Here is a 15,686-nt window from a genome sequence, read left to right as displayed (position 1 = left end):
AAACAGTGGAAACAGTGTCAGACTTTATTTTTGGGGCTCCAAAATCACTGCAGGTGGTGACTGCAGCCATGAAATTAAAAGATGCTTACTCCTTGGAAGAAAAGTTATGACCAACCTAGATAGCATATTCAAAAGCAGAAATATTATTTTGCCAACAAAGGTCCATCTAGTCAAGGCTATGGTTTTTCCAGTGGTCATATATGGATGTGAGAGTTGACCTGTGAAGAAAGCTGAGCGCTGAAGAATTGATGCTTTTGAACTGTGGTGTTGGAGAAGACTCTTGCGAGTCCCTTGGACTGCAAGGAGATCCAACCAGTCCATTCTGAAAGAGATCAGCCCTGGGATTTCTTTGGAAAGAATGATGCTAAAGCCGAAAGTCCAGTACTTTGGCCACCTCATGCAAAGAGTTGACTCATTGGAAAAGACTCTGATGCTGGGAGAGATTGGAGGCAGGAGGAGAAAGGGACGACAGAGGATGAAATGGCTGGATGGCATCACTGACTCGATGGATGTGAGTCTGAGTGAACTCCGGGAGTTGGTGATGGACAGGGGGCCTGGCGTGCTGTGATTCATGGGGTCACAAAGGGTTCGACACAACTGAGCAACTGAACTGAACTGAACTGAAGGCGACAAAACACCTGTATGCAGAAAACTATAAGACACTGGTCAATGAAATCAAGAATGACACAAATAGATAGAGAGATATACCATATTATTGGATTGGAAGAATCAATATTATGGAAATAACTGTGCTACCCAAAGGAGTCTACAGATTCAGCACTGCTCCTGCTATGTCGCTTCAGTCGTGTCCGACTCTGTGAGACCCCATAGACGGCAGCCCACCAGGCTCCACCGTCCCTGGGATTCTCCAGGCAAGAACACTGGAGTGAGTTGCCATTTCCTTCTCCAATGCATGAAAGTGAAAAAATAAAGTGAAGTCACTCAGTCGTGTCTGACTCCTAGTGACCCCATGGACTGCAGCCCACCAGGCTCCTCTGCCCATGGGATTTTCCAGGCAAGAGTACTGGAGTGGGTTGCCATTGCCATCTCCCAGATTCAGCACAATCCCTATCAAATTATCAATGGCATTTTTCTCAGAACTCAAATCAAAATGTTTGCAATTTGTATGGAATCACAAAAGACCCCAAATAGCCAAAACCATCTTGAGAAAGAAAAACAGACCTGGAGAAATCAATCTTCCAGATTTCAGACGGTATTACAAAGTACAGTCATCAAGACAGTATGGTACTAGCACAAAAGCAAAAATATAGATCAAATGGAACAAGATAGAAATCCCAGAGATAAACCCACACACCTATGGGCACCTTATCTTAGATAAAGGAAATATACAAATAAATATATTTGTATAATTTGTATAAATATAAATATACAAATAAAAAAAAACAAATATACAATGCAGAAAAGACAACCTCTTCAGTAAGTGCTGAGAAACTGGACAGCTGCATGTAACATAGTGAAATTAGAACACTTCCTAACATCATACACAAACATAATCTCAAAATGGATTAAAGACCTAAATGTAAGGTCAGAAACTGTAAAGCTCTTCTAGGAAAACTTAGGCAGTACACTCTTTGACATCAATTGCAGCAAGATCCTCTTTGACCCACCTCCCAAAGTAATGGAAATTAAAAAAAAAAAAAAGCAAATGGGGCCTAATTAAACTTAAAAGCTTTTGCACAGCAAAGAAAACTGTAAGCAAGATGAAAAGGCAGCACTCAGAATGGGAGGAAATAATCACAGATGAAACAACTGACAAAGGATTAATTTCCAAAATATACAAGCCAGATCAATACCAGAACAACAAGCAACCCAATAAAAAAATGGGCAGAAGACCTAAACAGACATTTCTCCAAAGAAGACATACATATGGCCAATAAACACATGAAAAGATGCTCAACATTGCTCATTATTAGAGAAATGCAAATCAAAATTGCAATGAGGTAGTAACTCCCACCAGTCAGAATGACCATTATCAAAATTCTACAAATTGATATTTGGCAAAACTAATACAATTATGTAAAGTTTAAAAATAAAAAAAAATTAAATTAAAAAAAAATTCTACAAATTATAGATGCTGGAGAGGGTGTGGTGAAAAGGGAACCCCCTTGCACTGTTGGTGGAAATGTAAATTGATACAACTAATGTGGAGAACAGTATGGAGATTACGTTTAAAAACTAGGAATAAAGCTACCATATTACCCAGCAATCCCACTACTCGGCATGCTATGCTAAGTCATTTCAGTCATGTCCGACTCTGTGCGACCCCTTAGACGGCAGCCCACCAGGCTCCCCCGTCCCTGGGATTCTCCAGGCAAGAACACTGGAGTGGGTTGCCATTTCCTTCTCCAATGCATGAAAGTGAAAAGAGAAAGTAAAGTCGCTCAGTCGTGTCCAACTCTTAGCGACCCCATGGACTGCAGCCTACCAGGCTCCTCCGTCCATGGGATTTTCCAGGCAAGAGTACTGGAGTGGAGTGCCATTGCCTTCTCTGACTACTGGGCATATGCCCTGAGAAAACCATAATTGAAAAAGGCCCATGTACCCCAGTGTTCATTGAAGCACTATTTACAATAACCAGGACATGGAAGCAATCTAGATGTCCATCAACAGATGAATAGATAAAGAAGTTGAGATATATATATATATATATATATATATATATACACACACACACAGTGGAATGTTACTCAGCTATAAAAAAGAACAGATAGGAGTCTGTTGAAATGAGGTGAGTGAACCAAAGAGAAAAACAAATATTGTATGTTAGTCCATATATATGGAATCTAGAAAAGTGGTACTGATGAACATACTTCAGGACAGGAATAGAGATACAGGCGTAGAGGAGAGTCTTCTGAACACAGTGGGGGAAGGAGAGGGTGGGAGAAATCGAGAGAATAGCATTGACATTATATACTACCATGTCTGGAGTGGAATGGGAAGCTACTGTGTGGCACAGGGAGCTCAGCCAGCCTGGCACTCTGTGATGACCTAGAGGGGTGGAATTGGGGGAGGAGAGGTTCAAGAGGGAAGGGATATATGTATATATACATACATATATGTTTATGGCTGATACATGGTGTTGTGCAGCAGAAACCAATACACCATTGTGGAGAAATTACTCTCTAGTTTAAAAAAAGGAAGAAAATGTGGTACATATATATAATGAAATATTACTCAGCCAAAAAAAGGAATGCATTTGTGTCATTTACAGAAACATAGATTGACCTAGAGATTGTCATACAGAGTGATGTAAGTCAGAAAAAAAAATGTTGTATAGTAATGTATATATATATAAAGTCTAGAAAAATGATAAAGGTGATCTTATTTGCAAAGCAGAAATAGAGACACAGACATAGAGAACTAATGTATGGATACCAAGGGGGAAAGGAGATGGATGGGATGAACTGGGAGACTGGAACTTACATATATACATTACTATGTGTAAAATAGATACCTAATGAGAACCTACTGTGCAGCACAGGGAACTCTACTCAGTGCTCGGTGGTGACCCAAATGGGAAGGAAATCCAAAAGAGGCAATTTATATAAGAAAAGTGAAAGTGTTTGTTGCTCAGTCATCTCCAACTCTTTGCGACCCCATAGACTGGACCCCATAGCCCGCCAGGCTCCTCTGTCCATGGAATTCTCCAGGCAAGAATACTGGAGTGGATAGCCATTCCTTTCTCCAGGGGATCTTCCCAACCCAGGGATTGAACCTGGGTCTCCTCCATTGCAGGCAGATTCTTTACCATCTGAGCCACCAAGGAAACACCAAATATATGTATACACATGGCTGATTCCCTTTGCTGTACAGCAGAAACTGACACAGCAGGGTAAAACAACTGTACTCCAGTAAAAAGAATAGTCAAGAAATCAAAAATTAAAATGTGCTGTGTGTTCAGTTGCTCAGTCTTTTCTAACTCCTTGCAACCCCATGGAGTGTAGCCCTCCAGGCTCCTCCAGACAAGAATACTGGAGTGGGTTGCCATGCCCTCTTCCCAACCCAGGGATTGAACCCAGGTCTCCCTCATTGCAGGTGGATTCTTTACCATCTGAGCCACTAGGGAAGCCCAAAAATACTGGAGTGGGTAGCCAATCCCTTCTCCAGAGCAACTTCCTCACCCAGGGATCAGACTGGGGTCTTCTGCATTGCAGGCAGATTCTTTACCAGCTGAGATACCCAAGATGCCCCAAAAATTAAAATAATAAATGTATTTTCTACACATGCCAAGAAAAAGTTAGAAAGCATGTAGAGAAATCAGAACCCTCATACATTGCTGCTAGGACTTTAAAATTGAGGAGCATTGTAGAAAACACTTTGATAATTCTTCAATACATGAACACAGAATTACCACAAAACTTGTCAGTTCCACTCAAATGCTTTCAAGCAAATCTTACACACATGTTATCATAACAACTCTATTCATAATATGCAAAAGGTGGGAGGAACCCAAATGTCCATGAACAGATGAAACAAAATGCAAAAAATCCATATAGTAGAATATAATTTAACCATAGGAAAGAATAAACTTCTTATCCATGCTACAGTGTGGATATACCTCAATGACATCTTGCTCAGTGAAAGTAGTCAGACACAAAAGACCATGTTGATGGAATCATGTTATATGATTCTATTTATATAACTACCCAAAATAGACAAAGGACATTAAGTGGTTCCCAGGGGGTGTGGGGGAAGGGAAAATGGAGAATGACTGCTTACTTGGTACAGGGTTTCCATTTATAGTAGTGAAAAGTTGTGGAACTAGAGCATTGCAGTGGTTACACAACATTCTTATAATGCACCTAATGCCAGTGAATTGTACACGTTGCGTGCATGCATGCTAAGTCGCTTATGTTGTGTCTGACTTCTTGTGACCCCCATTGACCATAGCCCACCAGGCTCCTCTGTCCATGGGATTCTCCAGGTAAGAATACTGGAGTGGGTTGTCATGCCCTTCTCCAGGGGATCCTCCTGACCCAAGGATCAAACCCACATCTCTTTTGTCTCCTGCTTCGGCAGGGAGGTTTTTTACCACTAGCGCCACCTGGGAAGCCCCCAATTGTACACGTTAAAATGGTAAATATGTTTTTTACCACAATTTTCTTTTTAAATAAGTCAGAAAGTCTTTTCTCCCTTTGTTTCCTAAAAGAGTTTGTGTAAGAAACTGTTAGCCCCACCATAGAAAGTCAACGAGGATGAGTAGGGGTATGAAAAACTACATATGAGAGGTTTCGAGATTTTTAATAGGCCTGAAGTGGCACCAGCAGTGTCCACTAGTTTTCCATGTGACCATCCATAGTTACAAGGGAGAGCAGGGAATACAGTCTAGCTGTGTGCATTGTGGTGGATAACTAGCAGCCTCTGTCACAGCAGCGTTCTTCAAAATAGCCCCAAACCAGAAACACTCCAAATGCCCATCAATCGCAAAGGAGATAAGAAGTCATAAATGCATGCAATGGAATACTGTGTAGCAAAGGAAGCAGACTGCAGGTATGTAAACCATCAACACAGACTTATCTCACAGACATAATGTTGAGCAAAAGAAGTCTCAGAGAGAAATATATATATATATTTCTCTTTGTATAAAGTTTTAAAGCATCAAAACTAAGCCACATTCTGGGATGCATACCTAAAGTGGTAAAACTATAAAGAAGAAAGGTAGTAATTAAAAGACTAGTGGCTGGCTCTTGGAGGCAAAAAGAGGTTGTAATTAGAGATGTGTATTGGTGATGCTTCCAGGTGGCATGCCACCAGTACATTTTCTTGATCTAGAAAGGGCTTACCCTGTTTTCTTTACTGTTTATTCTTTGAACTATACTGAATACTATAATATAGCTCAGCTATTTTAAAAATGCAAAATGAAACAAAGGCCCAGAAATGGAGTTTTCTTAAACATTGAACTCAAAGAAGTTCTCTTATCATAAGATGTTGATTGATGGATGAGCAGACATATCCCCAGCTCTGTATAAATAGGATATGATCCATTATATTCAATTCCATCTGTGTATGCAAAGATATATGTGTTTATTTACATAAATATATTCACATATATTTACATATGTATAAACATATGCCTTTATGTGTGGAAAGTATCAGCCTAATGGATGATAGTCTTAACAGCACTTTTGTTTTTAAAATGTGTACATTGTGTGTGTGTATGTGTGTGTTTAGAGAGAGATATGTCATTCTATGAATATGCATTAACTATATGTAATTGTTGGTATACTTAATATTAAATCAAATTTTATAGAAGGTATAAATATTAAAAGCTGATATATAGTTTCCTGTAAACTTAATAAGGAATAGAGCTTAAAGAATTAACAAAAAGAGGTAAATTTGCCCTATGCCTTACAGCAATCATTCTTAACTTTTTGGGGTCTCTTTCAGAATTTAATGAAAACTATGGTCCCTTGACCTAGAAAAATGAATGAGCATATATACATACATTATTGTACCTGCAATTATGAAGGATTCCTCATAATTCTGTGTATTTATGAAGAATATAGAAGTCTCTGTAGTCTATTAAAATTTCTTTAAAAAAATTTCCTATCAAATATCAATTGTCTCAACCAAATTTTTGCAAGAAGTATCAAAGCAGAGAAAAAAAGACTAATGTTCAAGTTTTGTGTAATAGTGACTAACAAGATATTTCTCTTATTACTACCAGGCATTTCTTCTTCCCCCTCGCCTCAGCCACAAGTCCCTCCCAGTTGTTTCTCTTCCTATTATTATTATTATTTTTTTAGATATTCAACACTTTATCATAAAATAGACTTTGTTTTAGATATTTCCCAGCTATAGGCTAATGTCAGTGTTCTGAGCACACTTAAACTAGGCCAGGCTAAGCTCTGATGTTCATTATGTCTGTGTTTTTTTTTAATTGGAGGATAATTGCTTATCAATGTTGTGTTGGTTTCAGCCGTACAACAGCACTAATCAGCTTTAAGTGTGTGTGTATGTGTGTGTGTGTGTGTATACTCCCTCCCTCTGGAGCCTCCCTCCCACTCCCACCCGTCCCAGCCATCTTGGCTGTCACAGAGCACCCAGGTGGCCCCCTGTGTTATTCAGCAGCTTCCCATCCCCACCCGTCCCAGCCATCTTGGCTGTCACAGAGCACCCGGGTGGCCCCCTGTGTTATTCAGCAGCTTCCCACTATCTGTTTCACTCATGGTAGTGTATGTAGGTCAGTGCTGCTCTCAGTTCGTCCCACCCTCTCCTTCCCCGCTGTGTCCACAGTCCATTCTCTACATATGTGTCTCTGTTTCTGCCCTGCAAATAGGTTGACCAGTGCCATTTTTCCAAATTCCATCTCTTCCTTTCCATCACCCAGGATCCCACCCAGTATTTGTTGTCATGGTGAACTGCGTTTCCCGCCTTCGTTCTCTCTGTTCCATTCTGTTCTAAGCTCTGCTACAAGAATAATCTCTCCAAAGACCAGTGTGGATTTTTTTTAATTGTTGTTGCTGCTTTGTTTTAGATTTGAGTCCAACTAACACAGTGTCTTTGTCTGAGAGTTTGCAATTCAGAATCAAATAGACCTTAACTGCATTCAGAGCCCAGACTTGTTCTGACCAGCTGTGTGTGATATTGGACAGGTTGCTTGCCCTTTTCACAGTATCCACATCCTTATCTGTAAGATGAGGACAATAATATAATTTACTAACTGGTATAAAGATTAGTAAGATAATGCAAGTGAAGTGATTTAAAGTGATTAGCGAAGGACATAGTGATGCTCAAGAACTATTTCCTGAACTTATTAAATATTTAGCTATAAGGTTTTTTTAATTTAATGCTTTTGTGAACTCCATGCCCCCTGTTCCTTTCTTTCAAAATTCCACCTCCTGCATCAGATCTTCCCTAACCCTAAAGCTAGATGTGATCTCTCCCACTTCTTAATTCCTCAGACTTTTCATATTATATTTCACAGCAGTATAGCATAATAGTGAAAACTCTGGGATCAAATGCTGGTCACTTACTAGCTTTGTGACCTTGGGCGGGTCATTTAAGTCCCCTACAGTTTATTTTCCCCATCTGTAATTAGATATTAAGAAATAGTATATGTCACAAAGAGTTTTTATAAGGATAAACGTAAGTAATGTTAAGAAGTGGCAAAACTATAGATATGGAGCTGGAGGGGGATATGAGCAGAACAGTCAGAGAGAAGAGACTGACTATAAATGGGTATAAGGAAACCTTTTGGAAATACTTTAAAATTGAATTATAAAAACAAACACATGACAAAAATATTAAAAACTGGCTATGTACATTTACTACTGTTTATCAAACTGTACCTTAAGAGGGATACATTTTGTGGTGTTCAAATTATACTTCAATGAAGCAATTTTTTTAAAAAGCAAAATGAATACATGGTATATGGAAAAGGCTTAGAACAGTAACAGGCCCATAGTAAGCACACTGTTATCTGTTGGCTGTTATTAATACCTTATACTGTTTTCTACTGCCTTGAGTTATTTATGGTTCTTCACCAGATTGTTCAGTGTCTCATTTCTTACTTACATCTTCCTTCCCTTCTCCATAAACTAAGCCTGAATTTAATCCTGGTACTAGCCCCTGTGTATCATTAAGTACTTGGTAAACATTTACTGACTCATGCATTGTATGAACTGATGGAGTTTATGTCCACTGTTAGAAAGTACTGGTTTGGGTTGAGGGTCCCACAGGTTTGTGTATAAGAAGTCTGAATTGTGCTTTTGGCCAGCTGGTTTTTTACATCTCTACATGATAGAGAACAGTCAGTATTGAGTATGGCTTTTAAATACCAGGATCTTGGTAATTGTTTTGATGCTAATCTCTACAGATGTAAGACTCTTAGCTTATGCAGGCCTGGTTTTCTCAGGTCACAGCTAAACCCTGCCATTCCCTGAGTTAGCATATGGTATTCCTGATCTGGTATTCCTAACACACCAAAGCTGTCTTTTCAGATCATTTGAATATTCACCATTTCCTCAAAGAGATAGTGACTCTTCCCAGATAACTTCTTTCCGCGGTTTGGGCAACAGTTTCCTAGGAACCAGAAGAAAATTGTGAATGAGATTCTTATAGTCTTCCAAGAAAAATACAAGAATGTTTTGTGTATTTTTGGAATATACAAAATATTCCACATAATATTATGTGGAAAATAACATTAAGAAGAAGAAGGAGGGGGAAGGATAAGATGGCGGAGTGACAGGATGTGGAGTTCACATCTTGCCACAGAGGCATCAAGAATACATCTACAAATGGAGCAGTTCTCACAGCACCTGCTGAACACTGGCAGAGGACCCTGGACACCTAAACGGACAGGAGAAGATGAAAGAGAGAAAAGGAAAGGAGAGGAAGCAGGACAGGGTCTGTGGGTCTGGGTTGACGGGGTGAGGAACTGGAGGAGAGGAGAGGTTCCTGTGCCCAGGGGATCCTCCTCACTGTGGGGAGATCAGCTCAGGCAGAAGGGGGGACTTGGGTTCTGGAGGAGAGTGCCGCAGCCGGTCTGTGGCAGGCGGGACAGAGTGAGCCATTCACAGGCGGGCTGTGCGCAGCCCTGCGCTCTTCAGCCTCAGACGTGTGTCTGCCCGTGTGGACGGGGCACTGGTGTGGAACGTGGGGTTTGGAGAGCAGACCCGACAAGAGGACTGCTGTTGGCTGCCCGGAGACAGCCTGAGGGGATAGGAGTGAGGTGCTCCACTCCAGGAGTGCTGCTGGAGGGAGCCCAGAATGCCGTAGAAGTGAAACGCTACTGCTGAGTGAGGCATGAAGGGCAGTGCTGCTTACAGCCTCGTCCCAGTCGGCTGCTGCCTCCCCTGCTCCTGCCTGGGTGAGCACCCACACCCCAGCCAGTTGCCACCTCTGCCCCCTCCCACCGAAGCGCCAGTGCACCTCAGGTGCTGCCTCTGCCCCCTCTCACAGGTGGGGAGCAGATCCCTGTGGTGGCCCATGCATAGAGGTGAGGCTGAAACCCAAGCTGAACCCCAGGGACTATGCAAGGAAGGAAGAAGGTCTGAAATCTCTCCCTGCCGCTGCATGAACCACAGATTAAATACCTGTGACCATCTTCATAAACTCAGCACCCGCGGAACAGCTGAATGGACAAGTGCCCCCACAGCTGAGACAGATCTGGTGGTAGCAGCTATGGAACCTGCCAGCACATACACTCAGGAGTGGACCAAGTCAGAGCCCGAGCTGCCCCTGTAGTGCCTGCAGTGGGTCCAGATCCAGGATTCCTGCAATCCTGAGACCTGATTTGAGTGGATTTATGCTGGCAGCCTGGTGGAAACAAAGCCTGATAAGACACCAGGGCCAAGTGCTGGCATACACACTGTTACAGTGGGGCTGAGAGCAGTGCCAGCAACACAGTAACTTGGGAGCTCACACAACAGGTGAAAAATGACACAAGAAAGCATCCCCACAGACGAATAGCGCCGGAGAGGAACTCTCAGTGTCTTCTCTCCCAGTGGGAGTGCCCCAAACCTGCCGACCTTGCACCACAGATGAGAAGCACAGCAAGAATAAGATCTGGGGCCTCTATTACAGCAGCTCAGGAGCAGGCCCTGCCCCTGACAGAGCAGTGAAACTACAGAGCAAAGGGGCGCCCCCCCGGCTCAATATCCAGGGCAGGCTCTGGTCACCACACCAGCCAAACCCCCCTATCAAGGGGATCATGGCCAGCATACACTGAGGAAAGAGGTGGCAAATGTTCATACTAAAAACAGCCCTCTCACTAAGCAATAAACACACACACACACACGTGTGAAAATAGCCCTCTAAGGCTGTCTGAGAGTCTGGAATTGGGTGGAAGAACTGCTAGCATTTAGTCTTGAAGGTCAGCAGGGCTTAGGTAAAGGTGCTCCACAGGGCTGGGGGAAACAGAGACTCCACTCTTGAAGAGCACACACAAGATTTTACATTCACTGGGACCTAGCAGAAAGCAATACCTCCATAGGAACCTGGGTTGTACCTACCCAGGGGTCTTGGAGAATCGCCTGGAGAGACAGCGATTGACAGTAGCTCACTGTGGAGGCAAGGACATTGTTAGTGGAGGCATCGGGGAGTATTAATCGGTGTGAGCTCTCTCAGGGGTCCCCATGTGGAACCACTCAACAACCTGCAGGTTCCAGTATTGAAATGCCTCCAGTCAAGCAACCAGCAAGACAGGAACACAGCCCTACCCATCAGCAGACAGACTGCCTAAAGTTGTCCTAAGCTTACCCCATCCCCAACACATTCCCTGACACAGCTCTGCCCTCTATAACGACAAGACCCAACTCCACCCACCACAGGGCACCAGTCCCTTCCACGATGAAGCCTGCACAAGCCCCTGGATGGACCTCAGCCACCAGGGGACATACATCAGAAGCAAGAGGCACTACGATTCTGCAGCCTGTGGAAAGGAGACCATAAACAGTAAGTTAGACAAAACGAGTCAACGAGAAATATGTCTCAGTTACAGACGAAGGAACAAGATAAAAACCTACATGAACAACTAAATGAAGAGGAGATAGACAATCTACCTGAAAAAGCATCAAAATAATAATAATAAAGATCCAAAATCTTGGAAAAAGAATGGAGACACAGGCCAACAAGGTACAAGAAATGTTTAACAAAAAGACAGAAGATTTAAAGAACAAATAGAGATAAACAACACAATAACTGAAATGTGAAATACAGTAGAAGGAATCAATAGTAGAATAACTGAGGCATAAGAGCAAAGAAGTGAGCTAGAAGGTGGAAATCACTGCTGCGGAACAGAATAAAGAAAAAGAAGGAATAGAAAGGAGGACAGTCTCAGAGACCTCTGGGACAACATTAAACACACCAACATCTGTATTATAGGGGTCCCAGGAGACAAAGGCCTAAGGAAATATTTGAAGAGATTATAACATGGGAAAGGAAGCTCAGAGAGTCCCACACAGTATAAACCCAAGGGGAAACATGCCAAGACACATACTGATCAAATTAACAAAAATTAAATACAAAGAAAAAAATATTAAAACCGGTAGATAACATACAAAGTAATACCTATAAGGTTATAAGCTGATTTTTCAGCAGAACCTCTGCAGGCCAGAAGAGAGTGGCATGCTTTATTTAAAGTGTTGAGAGGGAAAAACCTACAACCTACAATACTCTACCCAGCAAGGTATTCATTTAGATTGTACAGAGAAATCAAAAGCTTTACAGACAAGCAAAATCTAAGAGAATTCATCACTACCAAACAGCTTTACAACAAATGCTAAAGAAACTTCTCTAGGCAGGGTAAAAAGAAAACAAAAGGAGACCACAGCTATAATAGAAACAAGAAAATTAAAAATGGGAAAGCTCATTTGCCTGGTAAAGGCAAACATACAGTAAATGTGGGAAATCACCCACACACAAATATGATATGGTACATATAGATCATATAATATTACTCAGCCATAAAAAAAGAAAAAATAATGCCATTTGCATCAACATGGACCTGGAGATTGTTATACTGAGTGAAGTAAGTCAGAGAGAGAAAGACACATATATGATACTACTTATATGTGGAATCCTTAAAAAATGACACAGATGAACTTATTTACAAAACAGGAATAAAGTCACAGATATAGAAAACAAACTTATGGTTTACCAGGGGGAAAAGCAGAAGCAGAGGGGAGGGAGAATTTGGGAGATTGGGATTGACATATACACACTGCTATATATAAAACAGATAGCTAATAAGGACCTACTGTATAGCACAGAGAACTGTTCTTAGTCCTCCATAATGACCTATTAGAAAAGAGTCTAAAAGAGTAGAGTTATGAATATGTAACAACTGATGCACTTTGCTGTTTGGCAGAAACTAACACAGCATTATAAGTCAACTGGACTCCAATAAAATTTTTTAAAACATTTTTAAAAAATTAAACAGTAGCCAGAACTCTTCCTATAAAAAGCATCTATCAAAAAAGAAGTAAGGTGAGATGATCTGCAAGATCTTTCCAGCTTTATCATGAGAATTTGATACATGAAAAAGCTCAATTATATTTTTAATAAATGAAAAGTTGGAAATTTTTGTTTAAAATGTTTTTAAAAAGAGGAGAAAATTATTAAATAAGTAATAATAAAACAAAAACAAAAGATTTTTCTTTCCATGCCGTGTTATTACTTAGCCCCCCAAAAGTAAAACATAATTACCAACTAAACCTTGCTTGTTAGAAACAGAAACCAAATTAGCCCCAGAATGGTGAGTTGAGCATCTTACTTGTTTTAGCCCAATGTTGAGTTCTTTAAAAGAAGCACTCATAATTTATGCCTATTTTGAAAGTTTTTTGGGGGTAGAATCAATTTAATTTGGAGGGCTTAAAGGTACAAATTTTCTATTTTCTATTTTGTCAAGGAGAGGAAAGAACTTTTCTTATGACAGTTAAAAGAAGCAAAATAAAGCAATCGACTTTCTTGGGTGTCTTTACCCTAAACGCAAATCATCAAGACTTTAATAATCAGGTTTACCAACCAGATCTCTAATTAGTCTGTTATTGCACAAATCCATGTTTTTAAAAACAAGATATTGTGGACCACTGGTGTTTACAAAACCAAAACAACCCACCGAGTTTTCCATCTGCCATTGTTGCATTTCAGAGGGGAAGACAGCTTACTTCTAAAGCTTGGGGATTCCTATAATCTCTGATATATTATTCATGATAGACTCTTGCATTTTCTTTAATTGAATGCCTGAATTAGTTCCTTTATTGTACATGCAGGGACAGTGGCAGAAGTTCGAAAAGATGCGTCCACGTCTCCTATGACAACAGGGAGCCAGAAGGAGCTTGTAACCCCAGCTACATCATCATCCCAACAAGACGGCTCCCGGTGAGTTTCAGGGATTCTTTGCTTTACCATTCTCCAGGTGAGAACTTTTGCTGAGTTATTTAATAAAAAGTGAAAAATCTTAACAGTTCTTATGTCTCCAACTCAAGAGAGAGGCCCTTATTTGGAAGCATCTAGATACGACCAGGTAGAACTCCTGGAACCCTTTCCTTTATCCATGCTTGTCCTTAATTGGTAATGGTAATTGACCATAGAAACACAAAGCTAATCCTACCTTTCATCAGAAAATGTTTAGGAGCGGGTCCTACCCAATTTATCCCGAAATGGTTATACACTTGGACTATACACTTAACTTACTGAATCAATTGATACTGGAAACCATAGTGGGTTTTGTACTACAGTTAAATGACTATCAACATTTACTTATACAGAGACATTTGAGGAGCTGATACTTTGATTGGCTTTTTCTACAGTCAAGAAAAGAAATATGTTATTAAAATTTCTCATGTCTAATAAGCCAATTCCTATGTTATACATTTAACACTGAATATATAAACATTAACACCAAAAGGGCATGTTTGTGTTTCCTTGGGGATGTGATTTTTTAAGCACTTAAAATCCTAGCATCTTATCCAATAAATATAGATTTTAAGACTTAATTTTAAAGAACTTTTGGGAAATGACTCAACACAGAGGATAATAGTAATGGAGGAGTTAAGGTAAGAGGAAAGGCAATCTGGGTTTTCGAATGAATTTTCCTATCTTTGATGCGAAGATCTTGAATCAGATCTTTAACACTACTCTAATGTGTTTTTGATAATTGCACTTCAATTTCGTGAGAGGCATGAAAAAGAAGAATAAAATGTTCCCCAGTAGGGTTTTATAGAACATCCTCAGCACACATTTTCTGAAATGACCATATCAACTTTGTGGAGTTTTACAAGCCCAGGTTAAAATTGCAGTGAAGACTCATATCTACGGACCTTAAAAAAAGGATTCTTTTTCTGTTAGTTCTTAATGCTGCAGATCAGCTAGATACAGATTCTCAGAAGCTTCTTAAATAATGAGCATTTGGCTAAATAAAACAATGTGCAGCACCCCAGATTTTACCCTTAGAAGTGCGTGATGGCATATTATAGGTCTGCAATACAAAGTGCAGAGTTGAAAAAAAGACTCAGTACTATGAAAATCGGTTACCAAGGAAGCACAGTGGTTGCTTTCCAGATTTCAGAATCAAGATTATTTGAATTATTTTTATTTCAAAGTGTAGAAAAGGAATTTTTATAGACTACTTTTACATATAAGCTTTTAATGCAAAAGGAAAGCCTATTATTCTTCATTCCAAGAAACCTTTGACAGTACTGAGAAGAACAAGAATAACAGCCCTTTCCCTGTCTACCCAAAATTCCAAGAATTGTCAAGACCTGCAGAAAAGGATGGGGATGGAACAGGGGCCGTGGGAGACAGTTTTTCCTTTGTTCTCTGAAAGTGCTAACACCTAGGAGAGTCCCATATGGGTCCATGGGCAGGTGATAAAACCCAGCGTGGTAAAGTCATCTTTCTCATTCACAGTGTAGGTTGTTAATTGTTCTCTCTGCTGCCTGTCAGTATAATGTGAAATTTTCATTCCCCATTCAAGATGGGAAAAGTTGTGGCTGAAAATGTTAACATTTGCATTTTTATTTGTTGATTTATTTAAAGGACAGCCTCTCCTACAGCAATCCATCACTTGGTGACACCCCAAATATGAATAATGTATTGTAGACTTGCGGTTACAATGTGTAATAAGTGCTAGAGACAGTAAGGGAATGTTAACTATGTTGCAAATGTAATATTTATTGACGCATAAAGTTTATTGCTTTCGAGGTTCAATAATACTGACC

The 15,686-nt window shown here is 40.4% G+C and overlaps 1 protein-coding gene across 7 annotated transcripts in view; it reads left to right on the top strand.

Moving 5' to 3' along the window:
• The window catches only part of KIAA1328 (KIAA1328 ortholog), a 421,290-nt gene that overhangs the window by 343,496 nt on the left and 62,108 nt on the right, over positions 1–15,686 (top strand). For all 7 annotated transcript variants that reach the window (XM_027526136.1, XM_027526135.1, XM_027526142.1 and 4 more), the window contains one exon: positions 13,737–13,845. In XM_027526136.1, coding sequence (XP_027381937.1) covers positions 13,737–13,845 — 109 coding nt within the window. The remainder of the gene's footprint in view (positions 1–13,736; positions 13,846–15,686) is intronic.

The sequence above is a fragment of the Bos indicus x Bos taurus genome, chromosome 24 (assembly GCF_003369695.1).
Source record: "Bos indicus x Bos taurus breed Angus x Brahman F1 hybrid chromosome 24, Bos_hybrid_MaternalHap_v2.0, whole genome shotgun sequence".
Taxonomy (NCBI): Eukaryota; Metazoa; Chordata; class Mammalia; order Artiodactyla; family Bovidae; genus Bos; species Bos indicus x Bos taurus.
The sequence above is the reverse complement of the archived record's forward strand: the minus strand, read 5'-3'. Positions and strand labels throughout refer to the sequence as shown.